Consider the following 18635-nt stretch of genomic DNA (forward strand, 5'->3'; position numbering starts at 1 on the left):
CTGCAGAATGTTGCCTGGATAACAAGGCATCCAGATGATTGCAGTGTTTTGCTTTTACCAACTAGTATTTGAACTTCGCTTGGCGTCATCACTTGGCATCAGATGTCTGATACATGTATGAGCCCCAGGAGGGAGGAGATCGATGTAGAAAGTTGAAGTTTTGATCTTGACTATTACCTGTATTGGAGAAGGTGGACCGCTGAGTTTATCCACCAGGTTTGATTGAAATCGCTGTTTGAGTGTTGCAGATATAACAGCAGACAGACAGCGAGGCTCATAATTTGAAGGCATTCTGCAGTTTCATACGTATCTTAAGTTCTACCGGTGCACCCAAACACAACGCCTAATTTTCTGTCTCTTCTCCCTGCTTTAGCCAAATCATCCCATCCAAAGAAGACAAGTGTAAGTGCAAAATCCTCCTCGTCTTCCGCCTCCACCTCTCGTTCCCGTGTATCGAAGGATGCAGGAGCAGCAGCACAGGGTCACGGGACGGATCTAAGGACCAACCAGAAATCAGACACTCACGCCTCATCCTGTATACCTCAGAAGGCTTTGGCAGAGACACTTCACTCCTTGTCTCTTTCCTCAGGCACCCCACCTGCATCACATGAGGGTGCAGGGGGCGAGGCTGAGAGGCCTCAGGTCACCCCTCAATCTTGTCCAGAACTCAAATCCTCTCCCAGCACATCTTCTCTGGATGAGGAATCCCACCCTGGCTTTGCGCTTGAGTCTATGGCCCTTTCTCCTCACATCAACAAAGTTATAGAGGACACTTCCTTCACAGAAGGAGAGACTGGTTCACAGAAGGAGACACAGGGGAGGACAGGAGGGGAGGGAGGAGAAGAAGACAAGAAAGAATTAGACTCTGTTGTTGAGAACAGCCAGAGGTAAAACTCTAGTTATAGCATGTGTGTTGGTAATTTTCTGTAGTCCTGGAATACATCTTGAGTATATTAAACACCAGGTAAAACCAGATCACAGTCATCTGTTGCAAACTACTTTACATTGGGGCTACAAATGATCTCAACATAGCACAGGAGGAGGAATCAGTTTATTGGTAAACCATCACGATTAATTGTATAACAGTATGAAAACAAACATGTCAGGATTTGTTTCATCTGTTTTTTATTTTATTGTGTGCTGCAGCTCAACACAGCAGAGCAACAGGGTCAACACTGAGCAGGCCAAGGTGACGGTGATCCCCGATAGGCCAAGAGACAGCCAAACGAGTGACTCCGACTCTGACGGGCCAATTGTGTACCGCGACGAGGAGGAAGGAGAGGAGGAAGAAGATGAGTACACAAATAGTATGTCAAGAGTTTTGGAAGTCATATAGCAAAGGAATTCTCCTTGTTATTTTGTTACAATGATTTCATAATAGAAATATTTATATAAACATTTTATAGACACCATTCATCTCAGAAAATGTGAAATTTGGCATCACTATAATTTTAGTCCTTAGCATTTAAATAAGGGATTCACAATATGATATTGCCAATATGATCAAAATTCCTGCAATCTGGAAACATTTTTAATTTTACCCCCTGAAGGGGAGAAATTCATGCGATCGGATGGTATGGCCTACTTTTGGCGGCGATGTCACGGGGGCTTCCCGCGGTCTGCACAAGAAATGCTGGGAAGGACACTGTAACTGACATTCGTAATAAAGAGAGACGGTGTGCCATCAACTGGCTGCGAGCTCCAACAGAATAAACCAAGATGGCAGAAAACGCTCCAAAACAGCTTATTTCTTTATAAAGCTAATATGTTTCACATATATTTTGTAAGTTAGTGAGAAATAAACACTTCTAAAACAGAAAAGCGCTGTTTATGAAAACAGATAACACCTCTGAAGTGATTTACCAGACATTTTACGGATGTTAGCGTGCACAATGTGCATCAAGCAAGTGGATCAGGTCACAAACCTCACACATGCGCACACGCGCCTCCTCCTGCAGTCTGTCTGCATGACGGCGTAAGGAAGAAAAGAAAATATTCCCTATGGAATTCCCCCCCAGGTCAATATGTTCTTTTCATTAAAATGAGCTGTTATTTTGTAACATGTTACAAAAAAAACCTACATTATAATGCTTGGATTTTATCAGTTTTGTGAAATTTGAAAGGCCATACAGCTTTAATTCAGGAAAACAACTGTACTTGTTCCACACTATAAGTGTTTCTATAAGCATTTTTTTAGTTGTTTGGTTTGTCCTGTAACTTATATTTTGAAATTACTTACATACTAAAAATATACTGTGTTGTCATCTGTGGCCATGAGGTGGCATTGTATACACATGTGACAGTTGAACGCTATTCCTGTACACCGATCTGAATACCTTAGTTGAGCGGTATAGCTCAGCTAAGTCAACGCTAACTGTTTAATTGGCCATTTTAAAAGGTTTATTTACACTTATTTAAGAGTGCACATGATTATCTGCGGATTGAAGCAGTCCATGCATCTGGCTGCTTCTGCTGACATTTTCATCTGTTTCTATCCCATTAGCCCATCTGTTTCTAGCCCATTAGCTTCTGCTTGCTAAGGCAGTGTTGCATTATATATAAATAATCCACTGATTAAATTAATTTTGCTTCTTGTTACATGAAGTGGCAGCACCATGTTTAAAAAATATATTCTATATATTTCAATTTGTTTTATTTACTGTATATAGCACCAAATCACAAGAACACTGCTTCAAGGCGCTTCACGTGAGGTCTAATGTTACCAAAGCAAGCACACAGGCGACAGTGATGAGGAAAAACTTCCTCTGTTGATAATGAGGAAGAAACCCCAAGCAGACCAGACTCAGAGGGGTGACCCAGTGCTAAGGCTATTCTAACAATGTTACAATGTTTTCATGACATATTTTTTGACAGAATCAAAATACCCTTTATTCGCCACGTATCTTCAAAAGGAATTTGTATCTTGTTTTTAACTGGTCTCTGTACAAACATGTACTCTTTGTACTAAACACTAAATAATTCCCAAATAAAAACAAAGTTTAAATAAGTAAAAAATAAGCTTTTGTACAAAAAAATATGCAAAGGAAAAACAGACAGATTGACGTTCTATACAATGAATACTCTGGTGTGACATACCATCTACCGATGTCTTGCTGGACCAAGAACTATCATTTCAGTCTTATCAGAGTTCAAAAGTAGAAAGTTGCTAGACATCCACCTTCTCACTGCTGCAAGAAAGTCCTGTAAAGATTTTATGTGGACAGGATTTCCAGCAGCTATCGGCATATACAACTGAGTATCATCAGCATAACAATGAAAAGCAACCCCGAAACGCCGCAAAATGTTCCCAAGGGGTGCCATATACAGGGAAAAAAGCAGGGGACCCAAAACGGATCCCTGCGGAACCCCGAACTTCATGCCCTTAAAGTCAGAGGTAGTGTCATTGCACAAAACACAATGGGAACGACCAGACAGATAAGACGTCAGCCATGCAAGAGCAGTTCCAGTAATCCCGAAACAGTTTTCTAGCCTATCAAGTGGAATATGATGATCAACTGTGTCAAACGCAGCACTGAGATCCAACAACACCAATGCTGTAGTAGTATCTGAGTCCATTGCTCGCAGAAGATCATTAACTACTTTAATAAGTGCTGTTTCTGTGGAGTGATGTCTTCTAAAAGCAGACTGCAGTGGCTCAAAAAGGTCATTCTCAGTAAGATAGTCCACAAGCTGCCGTGAAACCACCTTTTCCAAAATTTTAGAGCAGAATGATAGATTTGATATCGGCCTATAATTTTCCAATACACCAGGATCAAGACTAGATTTCTTGAGTAGTGGTTTAACCACGGCAGATTTAAAACAATTTGGAACAGATCCAGGGTTTAAAGAAAGGTTAACAATTTCCAGCACAGTCGGCTCAAGAATGGGCCAAAGATCCTTAAACAATTTTGTTGGTATAGGATCAAATAAAAAAGTTGTGCTTCTAGTAGGCATCACGAGTTTCGTCAGCACACCTTGTGAGATACTGTTAAATTCCGTGAATCTAGGTAGCACCTCAGTGGTAGTCCCCAGCTCAGTAGCTGAATACAATGATTGGACCAAAGTATGCTGAGATGTGCTCAACCTAATATCTTCTATTTTCTTTTCGAAATAGTCCAGAAAGTCATGTGCTGAAAAAGGAGAATGACCAACAGGTGGCTGTCCATGAATAAGAAATGCCACCGTATAAAACAAGAACTTTGAGTTATGCTTGTTTTTGTTGATCAATTCAGAATAATACGCCTGCTTCGTAGCCAATAAAGCATGTTTATAATCTAAAATAGCTTCACACCACGCAAACTGAAACACCTCTAGTTTGGAACTACGCCATTTCCGTTCCAACCCTCTAGCCTTCTGCCTGCCCTTTCTGCTTTATGACACTCTGATCAACACCTCCATCACATTTATGGACCGTGAGGACTTTATTTGTGGAACATGATGGTGACAATTATTGCTGCCAAGTAGGTTATGTTTTCAGCAGTTGCCAATTTATTTGTCTGGTTGGGTGTTAGCAGGACACATTCTCAGCCTGTTGCCAAAAACGTGGAACGGGCACTATGATTAAGCCTATGAAGATGGAAAAACCACTTAAATATTGGAATTGATTGGGCCCAGGTGGGGATTTTACATATATCTGTATACACACACACACACACACACACACACACACACACACACACACACACACACACACACACACACACACACACACACACACACACACACACACACACACACACACACCATATTAAGCATCAGCCCACCCCCTTTTTTGAAGAAGGTTAAAATGGCCACCTGAAATTATATTAAATTACATGGAATACATTTAATGAGAAAAGGACAAAACATGGGCACAATCAGGTGACTTATTTGTGATAAGATGTCAAAAAAAATACCTCTGATCTGCACGTGGATGCTTCTCAAGGCCTCACGACGTGTGTAACTACTTTTTTCATTTTGCATCTGTGCTCCAGGCTCCCTCGCCAACAAGATCCGCCGACGAGACACGCTGAACATCAAGCTGGGGAACCGGCCCAGCAAGAAGGAACTGGAGGAGAAAAACATTCTTCCACGGAGCTCAGAGACAGAGAGACACGAACTACGACAGCAGATTGGCTGCAAACTAGTCAGGTATTAATTCAGTTAAAAAGGTATTATTAAATTGTTTTTAAAGTTTTACGAGGTGTTGTTTCGGAAGGAGAATTGCTCCATTAAAAAAAAAAAAGTAATGTATGAACAAACTTTCATCCTTCCAGGCGTTTGAGCCAACGACCCACCACTGAGGAACTGGAGCAGAGAAACATCCTCAAACGTAAGATTTAGAAATATACTGTTCAGCCTTAGCGGCACTGATCTCTGTAGAATCAGTGGATACCCTGTTGGCAGCACTCGAGAAGAAGCCTTTCAATGTCTGCTTGTCAAATAAATGTTCAAGAAAGGGCATTTCTTTCAATGAACTGCATTTCTATGGTGATTTTTTTCATCTGAAGAAGAAGCTCATAGTGCTTTACACCGATGCCTCACACTCTCCCATGCACACACTTTGATGTCAGCATGCTGCTATGCAAGGTGCTCAATTTGGGGATTATGGACTACATTACCCAAGTACCATTTGTGATCCAGTCCGATGGAAGTTTGAACAAAGGATCCTCTAGTGTCAAGATGATTACTGTCCCGTGGCTCTCACTGTCACTGCATGTGAATGTGCAGGAGAGAACAGATTTTAACAAAAACAGTAGTACCAGTACCTCCTGAGTTCTGTGCAATGAGCTTTCTGACAGTTTGCAGTGATACTTTGAATGATAATATGGTGGGTACTTGATTTGCAAAACTGCCTTTTATCAGCTTCCATGGCCACTGTTCAGGAAAGGACAATTTCACAACCTTTCCTCAAAATGCTCATCTGTATGCAGTGAAAGTATTGAACTTGTAGAGACATTCACTCATCTCAGCAGTGAGGTTCATGTCTCTGAGTTCTGTGTCGTAGAGACTCAGAGATGCCTCTGTTTCGGAGTGCCAGGGGACAAGTTGGGGCATGCCCAGCTCTCCACAATTTCTCTTATACTAACTGGGCTGGTAAGCATTGAAAGCCGAGATAGGCATGTCCCAACTTGTCCCCTGGCACTCCGAAACGGAGGTGTTCCTTTGTCTCGCTCGATCAGCGAATCGGTCCTGACGTGCGAAGCGTCCGCGCGGCTTTCCATGACAAAATCTCTTGTTAAAAGTGAAATCTGCCAGAAAATGGCTGATGTCCAGCTCTTGTGATAACCATAGAAATTGCTCACGACGGTCCCAGCTCCACACAGCCATCCGTTTAGAAATGATGTGGTGTTTTCTGCCTCTCGATGGCGGCTCGGAGCGCGGCGCGCCGTGCGCCATTGTGGGCCGTCCTTAAAGCTGTAGTAATACTCCTTATTCTCTGTGAAGCCCGTAAAATTTTCACTGAAAGCCAGATAAATTTTTTGAATGGTTTCCAGCTGCTTGTCTCTAACAGTTTCTGAAAAAATTCTGATGGAAAAAAAGCCCAAATCATTCCGCCATTTCCTCGCAATGGACCAGTGCTCACTCAAAGCCTGCCCACAGGCGAATGACGCAACCGACAGGCGTGGAAAAACTCACGCATGCACACGAAGGTTCAAGCTTGGCTGACGTAAAAACATATGAATCAAATCCATATAGTTTTTGAAAAAAATAAAAAGGTACGATACTTTTCTCACAGACCTCGTACATCATAAAATGCACCGTAAACCCGAATATTCAAATGAATTCAAAAGACTGAGTCGCGTAAACTCAAAGTTTTAAGAAAACGTTCTACTTAAATATTTCAAGTTTATGTAACATGCTCCTGCTTTTTGAGTAAATTAAACTCAGAATTTTTGATTGTATATTAAGTATGAAAATATTTGAGTTGACTTAATGAACACTTTAGCAGGAGTGGTGACCAAGTGGTTAGTGTGCTTGGTTTGAGTGCAGAAGGTTCCCCATTCAAACCCCACCTCTGTCACAATTTTCCATGTAATGTGGGGTTGCATCAGGAAGAGCATCCGGTGTAAAACTTGTGCCAAATCAACATGCAGATCCACCTCGGACCTGCTGTGACGACCCTCAGTAAAAACAAGGGAGCAGCCGAAGGGACTTACTTTTACTTAATGAACACTTTAATTATGCGGTACAAGTGTGCACTTGCCAGTTCTGAGTAACTTGTGATTAAACCGTTAATACATTTCGGTCAGAATCTGGTCATGTTAAATCGGGGTTGGTGAGGCTAGTAGACCTTATGTGAAGCACCTTGGGGTGACTTTGTTGTGATTTGGTGCTTTTTAAATAAATAGAATTGAAATTGTAGTCTTGCTTGTTGTCTGTCAGCTTGGCATAAAAGCCGCACACTTCCCAAAAAAGGGTGGAAAAAACAATCCAGCAACTTCAGGAAAATCAAAGAGGAATACAGTAATATTGAGTACAAATGTTGAGACATCACGTGACTTATATTTTTATGACAAAAAAAATTTTTGAACTCACAATTTGCAAATTCACATGTGCCAGATCGCAGACCGTGCTGTGATCATAAAAGCATACATGATAGAGAAGTGTGAGTCTTTAATCTGATGGCATTTATTTCCCACGCATTTCACTTGCATTTCCTTTTTTTTCTTAACACAAAAAACTAAAGTTCAGGAGGCAAATCATTTTCAGTTTGTTCTTACAAAAAAGTTGTTTTTTATCAATACAGTAATTATTACTATATTAAAGATTAAAAGCAGACAAATATGAAAACATCTTCATATTCTAAACATTAAATACTCTGTTTGACACACATACGCCTCCTCCTACTTAAGGTACCAAAACGGTAGCGCAGATCAACGCTTTTAAAATCATGAAGTACTCCCATTATCCTGCTGGAGGGTTTGGATATATGTATTTTGTGAGAACCTTCACAGATGGAGAGACGAGGCATTTGCAGTATTACACGTATAACAGTCATTTAGCTTTTGGCCTAAAACATTAAAGTAATCGTTTTACTTGACTTAAGGCTGAGTAATAATGTAATATTTCTTGCACTGATGCTATAAGTGAAAAAATAGTAGCAAACAGCCCACAAAACACCAGCTGGTCTTCAGTGGAAACAGCACAGGGACTTCTGATTAAAAAAAAATATAATCAGTTGTAATTTGATAAGTAAAAGGACATGTTCACAATTTCAAGCACCATCATACAAAAATAACCCTAATGCAGCAAAGAAGCATCAAAGTGACTTTTGGAAAAAGAACTGTAATTACAGTCCAGCTGTGTTTCTGCTGAGCCACATCTGACAACGTACTGATGCACGGAAGATTAATATAAAATAAAATTGCATTTAAACTGTACAGTAAAGTTTAAGTTGGGTTAGATTTGTACGTCATATTTTTTTCTATTTCCCAGTCCAGAGCTACACAGCATGTCTTTAATCGTTATGCACCATTGCCACCCAACCTGTGCACGTGTTTGTCCAAATTTAACCAGACCACAGCTCAGGTCAAATGTGCTGACTTGTGTTCTTGTGGACGATTGGCACTTGTCTTTGAGAGCAGTAGTTATAACCAGTAGTTATAACCTGCCCGCATTGACGAGGAACATGATAATTATAGTATTTTATTGCACCCTTGCATGATAGTGCATGCAGGAGTATTGTTTTGGGTTTTCATTGTTTGTCTGTCTGTCCATATTTGAACAAATTGTTTTGATCCAGTTTGGATCAAACTTGGTGGAATAATTGAGTCACCGAAGAAGAAAGTGATTTAATTTTCAGAAAAATACTTTAAAAGTCAAGGTCACAGGTTAAGGTCAGAATTTGGGCCCAATGCTTATATATAGGGGATATTAAGAATTGCCTAAAGATACACCTGTGATTACCATTAAACAGTCATACAAGGCCACACATCACCTTGGTATTGGCCACATGGCAATACCAGTGTTATCCAGAGGCCAAGGTAATATCTTCAAATGCCTTTTGTTCACAGTCCGAAGATTCAATTTACTGCAAGAGAGGAGTAAAATAAACCATAACATATTCACATTTAAGAATCTGAAATCAAAGAATTTTGATTCATAAAATGACTCAAAAGGATGAATTAATTCTAAAAATAGTTGTAAATTAATAGACCGTTGTTACATTTTTTGGTGCATGCGCACAGAGTACTTTAAAGTCGCTCATGTAGAGCACCGTGTGGAGCAGTGCTTGTTAATGTGGGCGTGCATTCGCCATGTAAATACACAGACATGACTGAATCCATGGATAACACTGCCACAAATGTCCGTAACCTGGTCTAAGAAACATGGACAAAGTCCCTTAACCGGGTCCTAGATGTGACAATCAGAACAATACGCCGATATTTAATCGAGAACATTTCCATTGTCATCTATAATCCTGTGCACACATTTCTGCCATCATTCAATATTACAACAATGAATGCAGCTTGTGTGAAACTATATTTAATGTCTTGACTAAAATGTGCTTCACACAAATGATAGCTGTGTTTGGGAAGAAAACTGAAGAACAGCTGACGTTCTCAGGCAGATTGCGTAACACTATAAAAACGCAACATTCCATTCATTCACCAGAAACATTCAAGCATACTGCTCCAATCGTCATGAAAAGAAAAAAACCCACCAACTCCATATTTTTCAGGCATTTAGAAACAGTAAAAGGCACACTGTACGCAGGTGAACACTGAAAAAAGAGAATGTTTGAACCAACTTAAAAAAGTGTTACAATTTGTAAAAACCTGAATGAATTAAGTTCAAACAACTTAATTCATTCAGGTTTTTACAAATTGTAACACTTTTTAAGTTGGTTCAAACATTGTCTTTTTTCAGTGAACTTTGCCAGAATTTGTCCCTTCACTCGGAGGTCTCGGTGTCACTCAGCTTGTCCCCAGCAGCTCTCAGAGAACTTCTGAATTTATTGTAAACCAAAGTGTCCATATCAGATGGCCATCGGTCTGAGCTCTGGAGGACATTAAAGATCAGATCAAGCCTCGTGTTCCTGTCCAAACTCCACTGAAACCTGACAGACATTTTAATGTTTCTGTCATAACCTGTTATTTCCATCTGAAACAAATCCCCGCAAACAGTAATAAAGCCATTAGATCCTGTATTTTCAATGTTTTTAATGAACAAAAATGGACGTTTGCCTCATGTGAAGCAGACCTGCGCACACAGACTAAATAAAGTCTTTTAATCTGACCTGTTATTGCCTCATTTCATCCAGATCCATCATCACAGACACACCGGTGTCCAAATAAGACGTCCTTGTTTTGGAAATACTTTAATTTCTTATTGTGGAGACTGTTTGTGAATAAAAGCAGCATTTTTGAAGATGTGTCTCGGTGTAATACGGTGCTCTGGGTGTGTTTTCCCTCCTGCTGTCACTTTGACAAAGAGGAAAAAAAAATCACATTTTTAAAGCTGAAAAGGGTTTGTTTTTAACGTCACAGTGCTCCATGTATTCACAATCAGTGTTCACAGCAATCTGACGAAAATAAATTTTGCTAACGATCCACTGACAAAAAACAAATAAAGGATTTTCAAGATGAGCACTGTGCTGACGTGTCCGGTCCGACCTGTTGAGTACCGACTCTGTAGAGGGCATCAGGTCATCTTTAGCCTGCATGGAGAGTCACTCCTTGGACATGTCATGGACAAATATGCATTTAATGCTTTGCTTCCCCCACGCCGGCAACAGAGCTGGGAGTTCGTGTTCAGTCCAACAACAGTCTATTCAGTAGTCAGTTAATCGATTAATTGATTAATCAATTAATTGTTGCAACTCTAAAATCATTCATAAATGATGTTGAATTATGATATCACTGAATTATAAGGAATTAATTTGCATGAATCTGTGTCAAATGCATGAGGCAGGTGTTGCACACGCTGTGTCCCCGTTCTTGTTAGTTTTTTAATAACTTTTTGTTCTCTGTATGCAGAAAAGAACGAGGCAGAGGAGCAAGAAGCCAAACAGGAGATTAAAAGGAGACTCTCCAGAAAGGTACTGTGGAGCGCCAACAAACAAATCTATATTTAGCTGTAAATGATTTGCTCCGCCTTATGATGTCAGATGGCAGGAAAAAAAGAAGTTCAGTAGGTTTATGTGATGAAATCAGCCCATCTTGTGGACACAGGTGGTACTGAAGTAACATCTTGATCACTGAAGCTTCTGGGTTAAAATTACGGAAGCCTATTGCATTCACTTGATAAATGTATTTTTTGGTTTGTTTTTCGGAGTAATTATTTGTGTTTTTCTAAGTAATTTATTTTTGTGTGTTTTTCGGAATAATTATTTCAGTTTTTCTGAGTAATTAATTTTTTGTCTGTTTTTTGGAATAATTATTTCTGGGTTGTGTTTTTTTTTTTAGTTTTTCTGTTTTTCAGAGTAACTTATTTTTATAGTTGGTTTTTCAGAGTAATTTTTTTCCTGATTATCTGAATTTTTTTTTTCTTCTATTTTTCGGACCAATTTTTTTCTTAGTGTAGAGAGCATTTGAAGACGCATTCATTCATTGAGAGCTCGATTTGGTAACAAACATGACATTGTTCAGTTTACTCATGTTATACGTTGATCTGGGTTTAAGACACTGGGAGATTGTCCTGTTTTTAAGTCATATAGATGGTATTATCATTAGTTTGTCGACTTTACCTGAGGACTTTGCTGCTGTTCAGAAGGAAAGCCCATTCAGATCTGCTAGACATAGCAGTTTTTTCTTCAGGATCAGTTGGACACATACGGTATATGCTCCATGGATACAGGATGATGCATTTGAAATGCATTCAGGCTGGCTACGTGGTGACTCAAGAAACAGTCAGAAAACCAGAAAAAAAATAGTTAAATAAATAAATAAATAAATAAATACATTTACCAAGTGAATGCAATACGCTTCCATATAAAGTTGAAAAGACTAAAATAAATTTCATAGATGCTACAAAATTAAAGCTTATTCACTCATATGTTATACATAAACTTTGTCACTGTTGATTCTTAGTCATGTTTTCTCCTCGCAGCTGAGCGTGAGGCCGACAGTGGCAGAACTCATCGCTCGCAGGATCCTGCGTTTTAACGAATACGTGGAGGTAACTGATGCCAAGGATTACGATCGTCGGGCGGACAAACCCTGGACTCGGCTCACCCCTGCTGACAAGGTGAGCTGCTGGAGTAAAGGTCCACATCGTTTGGTCCACATGCATTTGGACTTTGATAAATTTAACATCGGTGCGCTGATCGCAGATCATCAGCAGCCAGTAGATCAACTTTTACTTCCAATTGCTACTTCTCATAAGATCCTTACTAGATCAGTCTGACTTTGGAATTTGAACTTCCAGCTACAGCAGCAGTTCTCATACTGGTCCTCAAGGGCCACCAAACCTACACATTTCCATCACTCGCTGCTCTGCTGCAACCTGATGACCTCATTCAGGTGTGCCACCAGTCAGGTATTAACATTAAACTGACAATTGTTAAAATTTGGCCAAAAAGGTAAAGCAGCAGTTCTTCTGTTGTTCACACGAAGGAAGGTCTGATTTGTCACGTGGGCGTGGAGCTCTCTGGCCGACAGATCAGCTTGCTTATTTTTACTGTCTACTAAAGTGTTTTATACTTCAAAACAAATCATGAGTATGAGTTTGTTAGTTTTATTTTGTGGGTAATTACATCAGAATCGATACATGATGTAGAAAATGTAACATTTTTTTTCTGTGTAGTCTCCTCTTTTTTAGAGAGGGGTGGTGGCCAAGTTCTTAATGCACTTAGTTTCAGTGCGGGAGGTTCCCGGTTCGAATCCCACTCCTGCCACATTTCTCCATGTAATGTAGAGTTGCGTCAGGAAGGGCATCCGGCGTAAAACCTGTGCCAGTTCATCATGCAGATCCACCTTGGATTTGCTGTGGCGACCCCAACAAGGGAGCAGCCGAAGGGTCTCACTCACTCTCCTCTTTTTTTAGAGACCAAAAGTAAATGGACAGTTGGCTGAGGCTCGTTTTGTGTGTTTTCATGGCCTGGTTTCGTTTAGATTACATAGAACTTTATTGATCCCTTGGGAAGACTCCCTCAGGGAAATTCAGGTTCCAGCAGCATTGTATTGCAGCACACAGGGTAAGAAGCACACAGAGTATCAAAAGTGAAAGCAGTGAGCAAGTTAAATGGGGTAAAGTTGCTTTCAAATGTTTCATGTCCCATATAATCCAGTTATCTTCATTATTAAGAAATGAAAAGAGTATGACATCGACACAATAATGGTCTCACAGAACAATGAAATATTTCTAATGTTTATGTAATGTTTAAGTGTAACTGTGGGGACTTAGTCAGCAGTGTTGCAGACTTGTGTAAATTCTGTCCTTTTGAGGATTAAGGAAGCAGAACATCTGACTGTGGTGATGGGAACAAACCACTGCTGCGTTCACTATGATTTGGCAAATGGAAAAAGAATGTAGAGAAATAATAATCATGGTGTGCACTCGTTGTCCCTCAGGCTGCTATTCGCAAGGAGCTGAACGAGTTTAAGAGCCGAGAGATGGAGGTTCATGAAGACAGCAAACAGTTCACCAGGTACTCCAGCAGTCCACGGCCTCAGCTGTTTAGCCCCACTCCCACAATCATTTATGCTTCATCAGTAATTTATCATCTTAAATACTGCTGTTTATTAGCTCCTGTTGATCAATATTAATACAGTCCTGCTCCCAAAACCCATTTCCACGAAGCACATTAAAGACATGATATACATCTGGGTCTCCTCCAGTTTATTAGACCCAGCTATCGATTGCCAATAACGTCCAGGTTCACTCTCTCATAAATGATTAAATATGTGTGACAAGCTTATATCATATCCCCGTGCAGAACATACAGAAGAAACACCAAATTCCTCATATACCTGTGTTATATACCTTATTTTCTGCAATGTAATTTGCAATTTGTTTACTACATTGGGAGGTCCTGTGACTTTTATGCCAAAACAAAATAGTCATTTGATATTAATAATTACAATTACCATTTTTAGGACTTCCACAGTAATCAAAGCACTAAACAAAATTATCTCCAACAGTAAAAAATAAATAAAAATATTAAAAAGAGCACATCAATGCACAAAAAACCCAAGTTAAAGAGCTGATAATGCAGAAAAAAGGTGCAGCATATTCCTGTGTGACACCCTTTTTCTCTGTATATGTGTATATTCTGGTTTATCTGAGGATTTTATGTGTTTTATATCACTGTACAATAAAATGTTATATTTTTGTCTGTTTGTTAGACATTTGAGGATCACCGTCATGAGGGGATTTTAAATATTTTCGGGCATTTTTTAGATCAGTCATGTACTCTAAAAAGTGATCATTTTTGTTAAAGGCTCATCAGTTTGCCGTGTGTCTCATGTGGTTTTGGAATATTTTGTACCTGAGTTTTGCAGCACCCCCCCCCCCCCCCCCCCCCCAGCCCCTTAACTAAGACATTACAAAAAAGGTTGTATTCCTCGTTTGATTTGCATATTTTAAAAATATAGATTTTATGTTGGAATTTAATTTATTATCTTACATGTTAAAAACTATTGACTAAAACATCCAAAGCAACAATGAAAACATGCAGATATATTAAATAGAATATCGTCAGTCTATCAATATATTGATTTTGGATGACGATTCCTTCAGTATCCTTCCTTCTTAAGAACTTTTATTTTTTTCCCAAGAAAGTTCTGCTTCCACTTGATGTACAATTTAATATTTCCCTCATGTTTGTTTATTGCTTGCTGTCTCATTTGCAGGTTTTAATTATTAAATACCTAAAATAAACAAAATAAATACAATTATTAAATAAATAATTATTCAATAATAAATATGTATTCAGTGTCAAGTCCGTATTAAATCCTGTTTTGCATCATCTTGATGCTAATTCTAGCAATGGGATGCACGTTATTCAGATTTCCATCAGTCCCTTGCTATAAGCTGCTCCTCTGAGTAAATAAACATTGTAAACAAAACCTGCTCGTCGCGGAGTTGAATGGGAATTTGCTGATTAGTTCCAAATGTCACACAGTTTCTTGTACTCTTCACACGTCACCATGATCCTTCTGAACAAAAGCTGTTTTTGCGTTTGCAGATTCCATCGGCCCTGAGCCTCCTCCACCAGCCCGATGTGCACTCCCGCAGCTCCACACACACCGTGCACGGCTCACGTTGTTCAGCTTTGGGATCCTGGAGCGGCTGACGTGTGAATCGTTTGCACATATCTAACAGTCGAGTATGTTTGTGTCGTACTCCCATAACAGCCATTTATTTATTTGACACGGCCAGGACCTGGTGGTGTGTTTGTTTGTTTGTGGAGAGTTGAATCTGGTGACTGAATACCTCAAATACCTTCAATGAAAACTCTGAGGTGTTTATCATAGAGGTAAAAGGCCATATATGGACATCCTCCATGAACAGGAAACAGGTGATTGGATAGTTGTGTGGTGATGTCATAAATGAATGAGAGGTAGTTTACTGGACTCAGATGTGCCTCTGAGGTGTTCATGTTTTTTTAGAATTATTTAAAACAGATCACCAGTAGATGGCGATATATCATAAGAATTATGGACTAAGCTGTGTCTGCTGGTGAAGAAGACCATGATTATTGAGCTTTGGGATCTTTGGCTGCTCGAAGCTTCGGAAGCGTAATGAAAATAATTTCATGATACATGATGCTCGTGTTGCATCATTTTGTTTCGAGTTCATAAGCTCAAAGCTCTGTTCTAGTTGTTGTTTAGAGGTTCTACCTTTCAATTTTAGTATTCAGGTTTTCATTTTCATTGTCATCCCATTTTTTTTGTAACTCTATCCATTTGGGATGTGTTTGTTTTCATACATATGTTCATGGGAAATCAGGTGTCATCAAATTTGGCTTCTTGAAGCAGTCAAATTCATTAGTTTAACTCCATAGATTTATCTGCTTTTAATACGTTCACCTGAGAGGGTCACATAAGGAGAAGAAAGCTGACATCTGACCCCTCTACGTCGCACTTTTAACACATTTATTAGAGACTTCTGAAGCCTTTAATATCATCAGGAGAAAGAAGCCATTACATTTTGATGTGGACTGGGATCTAAATTAGGATTCAGTGTAATACAGCCATAAACAAGTTTGTATCAGGTTTTCAGAAACTAATGCACTGATAATAAGCAGATAATAAAGAGATATTTTCATGAAAAGATGGATTCACTTAGCTTTTGAATTACTTAAATCTTGCAAAAGTGCTGTAAAATGATACAAGCTGAACAGATTAGTGGACTGACAGAAACATTTGTCCAAACCATTAATAAACAATGAGGTTTGCTTCCATCTTTATAAATAGAATAATTTGTTTTCTGTTTTATATTACTGAAAATTTAGTTGCATGCCCTTTTAGGAACAAGATATTTGAAGACAGTCGGGCTTTGTGCACTTGTAATGGAGATTTGTTGAATGTTCCTCTCAAAATATGAACGATTTACAGAGTAATTGATCATGAAAATAAATGTTCCTTACAAATCATATCAGTTTACATTGACAGAAATGTGAACACACACACACACACACACACTGGAATCCAAAAGAAGTTGGCAGAACTCAGAAAAACTGATGCAATTGACTGTCATTTTTTTTTATGTACTCAAAAGTAGAGCCCGGCCGATATATGGGTCAGCCAATAATATTGACCAATATGAGCTTTTCGCGAATGTGTATCAGTGTTATTTTTGCCGATATGAAAAAATATATTTTACTGAATAAGCATTGCAGAAAAACACTTTGGCCATTGGAAATGGTACCATTACATAGTTTGTCCAGCAGAAACTGGTCTGACATGGCTGGAACCCCATCACCCCTTGGTCACATTAGCTACAAGAAACAGAGGCAAAGCAACCAGCTATATCACGTTTACAATCACAGTGAGCATTTTACACTGACAAGAGACAGGTGATTGCTGTGCTGCTAGCTAGGAGGAGCCAAAATACATGGGAAATCTATTGTATGCAAATGATGAGTGGTGCCACACAGTGACTGCCAATTTGGGGCCCATTGCATTCTACTAAAAAGACATCAAAGATAAATGAAAAACCAAAAAGCAAACGCAGCGTGATGTATATTTGTTAGTTGTTGGTTATAGTTTTTATAATAATGTTCATGTTTAAACTAAACTATCAAGCCTCACTTCTGTTTCTCTGTAAGAAGAGTTTGATAACAAATTGTTATATATATATATATATATATATATATATATCAGCATCCAAATCGTTCTTATTGATCAGGCTCTACTTAAAAGTAACATGTTATTCAAAACTTAAATATTTTAAATTGCTGTTACATATATGCTGTGATTACAGCTAAAATAACACTGGATAAATTAACTTAGACACTTTCAGGTGTTCCATCTTACAGTGTTCAAATTCATAGAACTTAATTTTATGTGCAAAGAATATAATATTCAAACACAAATCAGGGCACAGTGGTGCATGGTTTCTAATGGAACTGGGACTTGAGAATGTTGGATTTAAGTGACTTTTTCAAGAACACTATAGCTTTGTTCAGAGTGCCAGTTAAAATTACATTTATGTGCATCTCTAATTTGAATCTAATCATGTGTTGCAGCTCTAAAAAGTAAAAAAAATCTCATGACATCCATTTTTTCCAGATCTGTTTCAAGCCTCATTTGTAGGTGGTTTGAAATGTAGTTCAAATCTGCTCCCCCCAGATCTGTTTGGTGTAAAACCTCACATTTGATTCTAAATTTGTTTTGTTATGTCTGTGACATTTGAAGTTTGTGTTTGAGTCATACTTATAGGAAATACACTAGTTTGGTGTTGTGGAAGGTGGATCTACACATGCGGAGAATGGATCTGACAGGCTGATCAGATCTGTTATTGAGCAACTGCAACAGCCAAAAGTAAAGTTTTCTAAGCCAACATGTACGATAGGAATGTCTTCTTCCCCATAGTGGAGTGATGAGGTGAGCTGCCTTTTGGTGATGTGGGGGGCAGGCTATAGCAACCAATGTGGATCAGACGTAAAATGAGGATTACCACACCGTGTCTGGTCACTTTCTATGTATAATAAGGACAGTATGTGAATTCAGATATCCAACAAATCCGATCTGAACTGACACTCTGAACAAAGTTTTTTACTCAGAAATACTGAAGGATTGGTAACCAATTTTCTAGTTTGAGAACAACCTGTATTACCACGTGTACCACTGTCCCAAAGCAGTACACTTTCTTCCCATTTTTATTGTTTGATTGCAGTATGTACACCATCTGGGTCTGCCTCAGTGAAAGAAAGACAAAAACATCTACGGAGCTCCTAGATTAAATGTTGGCTTTTGTCAGACATGTTGACATTAAGGGAAACAGGGAAGTTGAAATATATAGATGTTCATACAGTAATATCAGTCCCTGTGGGTAAGACGGTACGTAGACCAGGTAGTTAAACCAGAAGATTCCTGGTTCAATACCTGAGTGCTTCCCTGCATCATATTGCAATGTGCTTAATTTTTTAGGACATTGTATTAATACTAGCATATTGCTCGTGGGGATCCATGGGCTCTAGATTTGGTAGTGTTTATAAAATAGGTAGCTGAGATTTTTCAAGAGTGGTAATAAATTATGCAAAG

The 18635-nt window shown here is 39.0% G+C and overlaps 1 protein-coding gene across 4 annotated transcripts in view; it reads left to right on the top strand.

The window, feature by feature from the left end:
- The window catches only part of phactr2 (phosphatase and actin regulator 2), a 118564-nt gene extending 101584 nt beyond the window's left edge, over positions 1-16980 (top strand). For 3 of the 4 annotated variants that reach the window (XM_034184571.1, XM_034184570.1, XM_034184569.1), the window contains 8 exons: positions 374-887; positions 1147-1307; positions 4974-5130; positions 5256-5311; positions 10962-11023; positions 12034-12171; positions 13497-13573; positions 15113-16980. In XM_034184571.1, the coding sequence (XP_034040462.1) occupies positions 374-887; positions 1147-1307; positions 4974-5130; positions 5256-5311; positions 10962-11023; positions 12034-12171; positions 13497-13573; positions 15113-15128 (1181 nt within the window). In that variant the 3' untranslated portion in view covers positions 15129-16980. The remainder of the gene's footprint in view (positions 1-373; positions 888-1146; positions 1308-4973; positions 5131-5255; positions 5312-10961; positions 11024-12033; positions 12172-13496; positions 13574-15112) is intronic. The other variant, XM_034184568.1, reaches the window with a different exon arrangement.
- Positions 16981-18635: the final 1655 nt, after the last annotated feature.

The sequence above is a fragment of the Thalassophryne amazonica genome, chromosome 13 (assembly GCF_902500255.1).
Source record: "Thalassophryne amazonica chromosome 13, fThaAma1.1, whole genome shotgun sequence".
NCBI lineage: Eukaryota > Metazoa > Chordata > Actinopteri > Batrachoidiformes > Batrachoididae > Thalassophryne > Thalassophryne amazonica.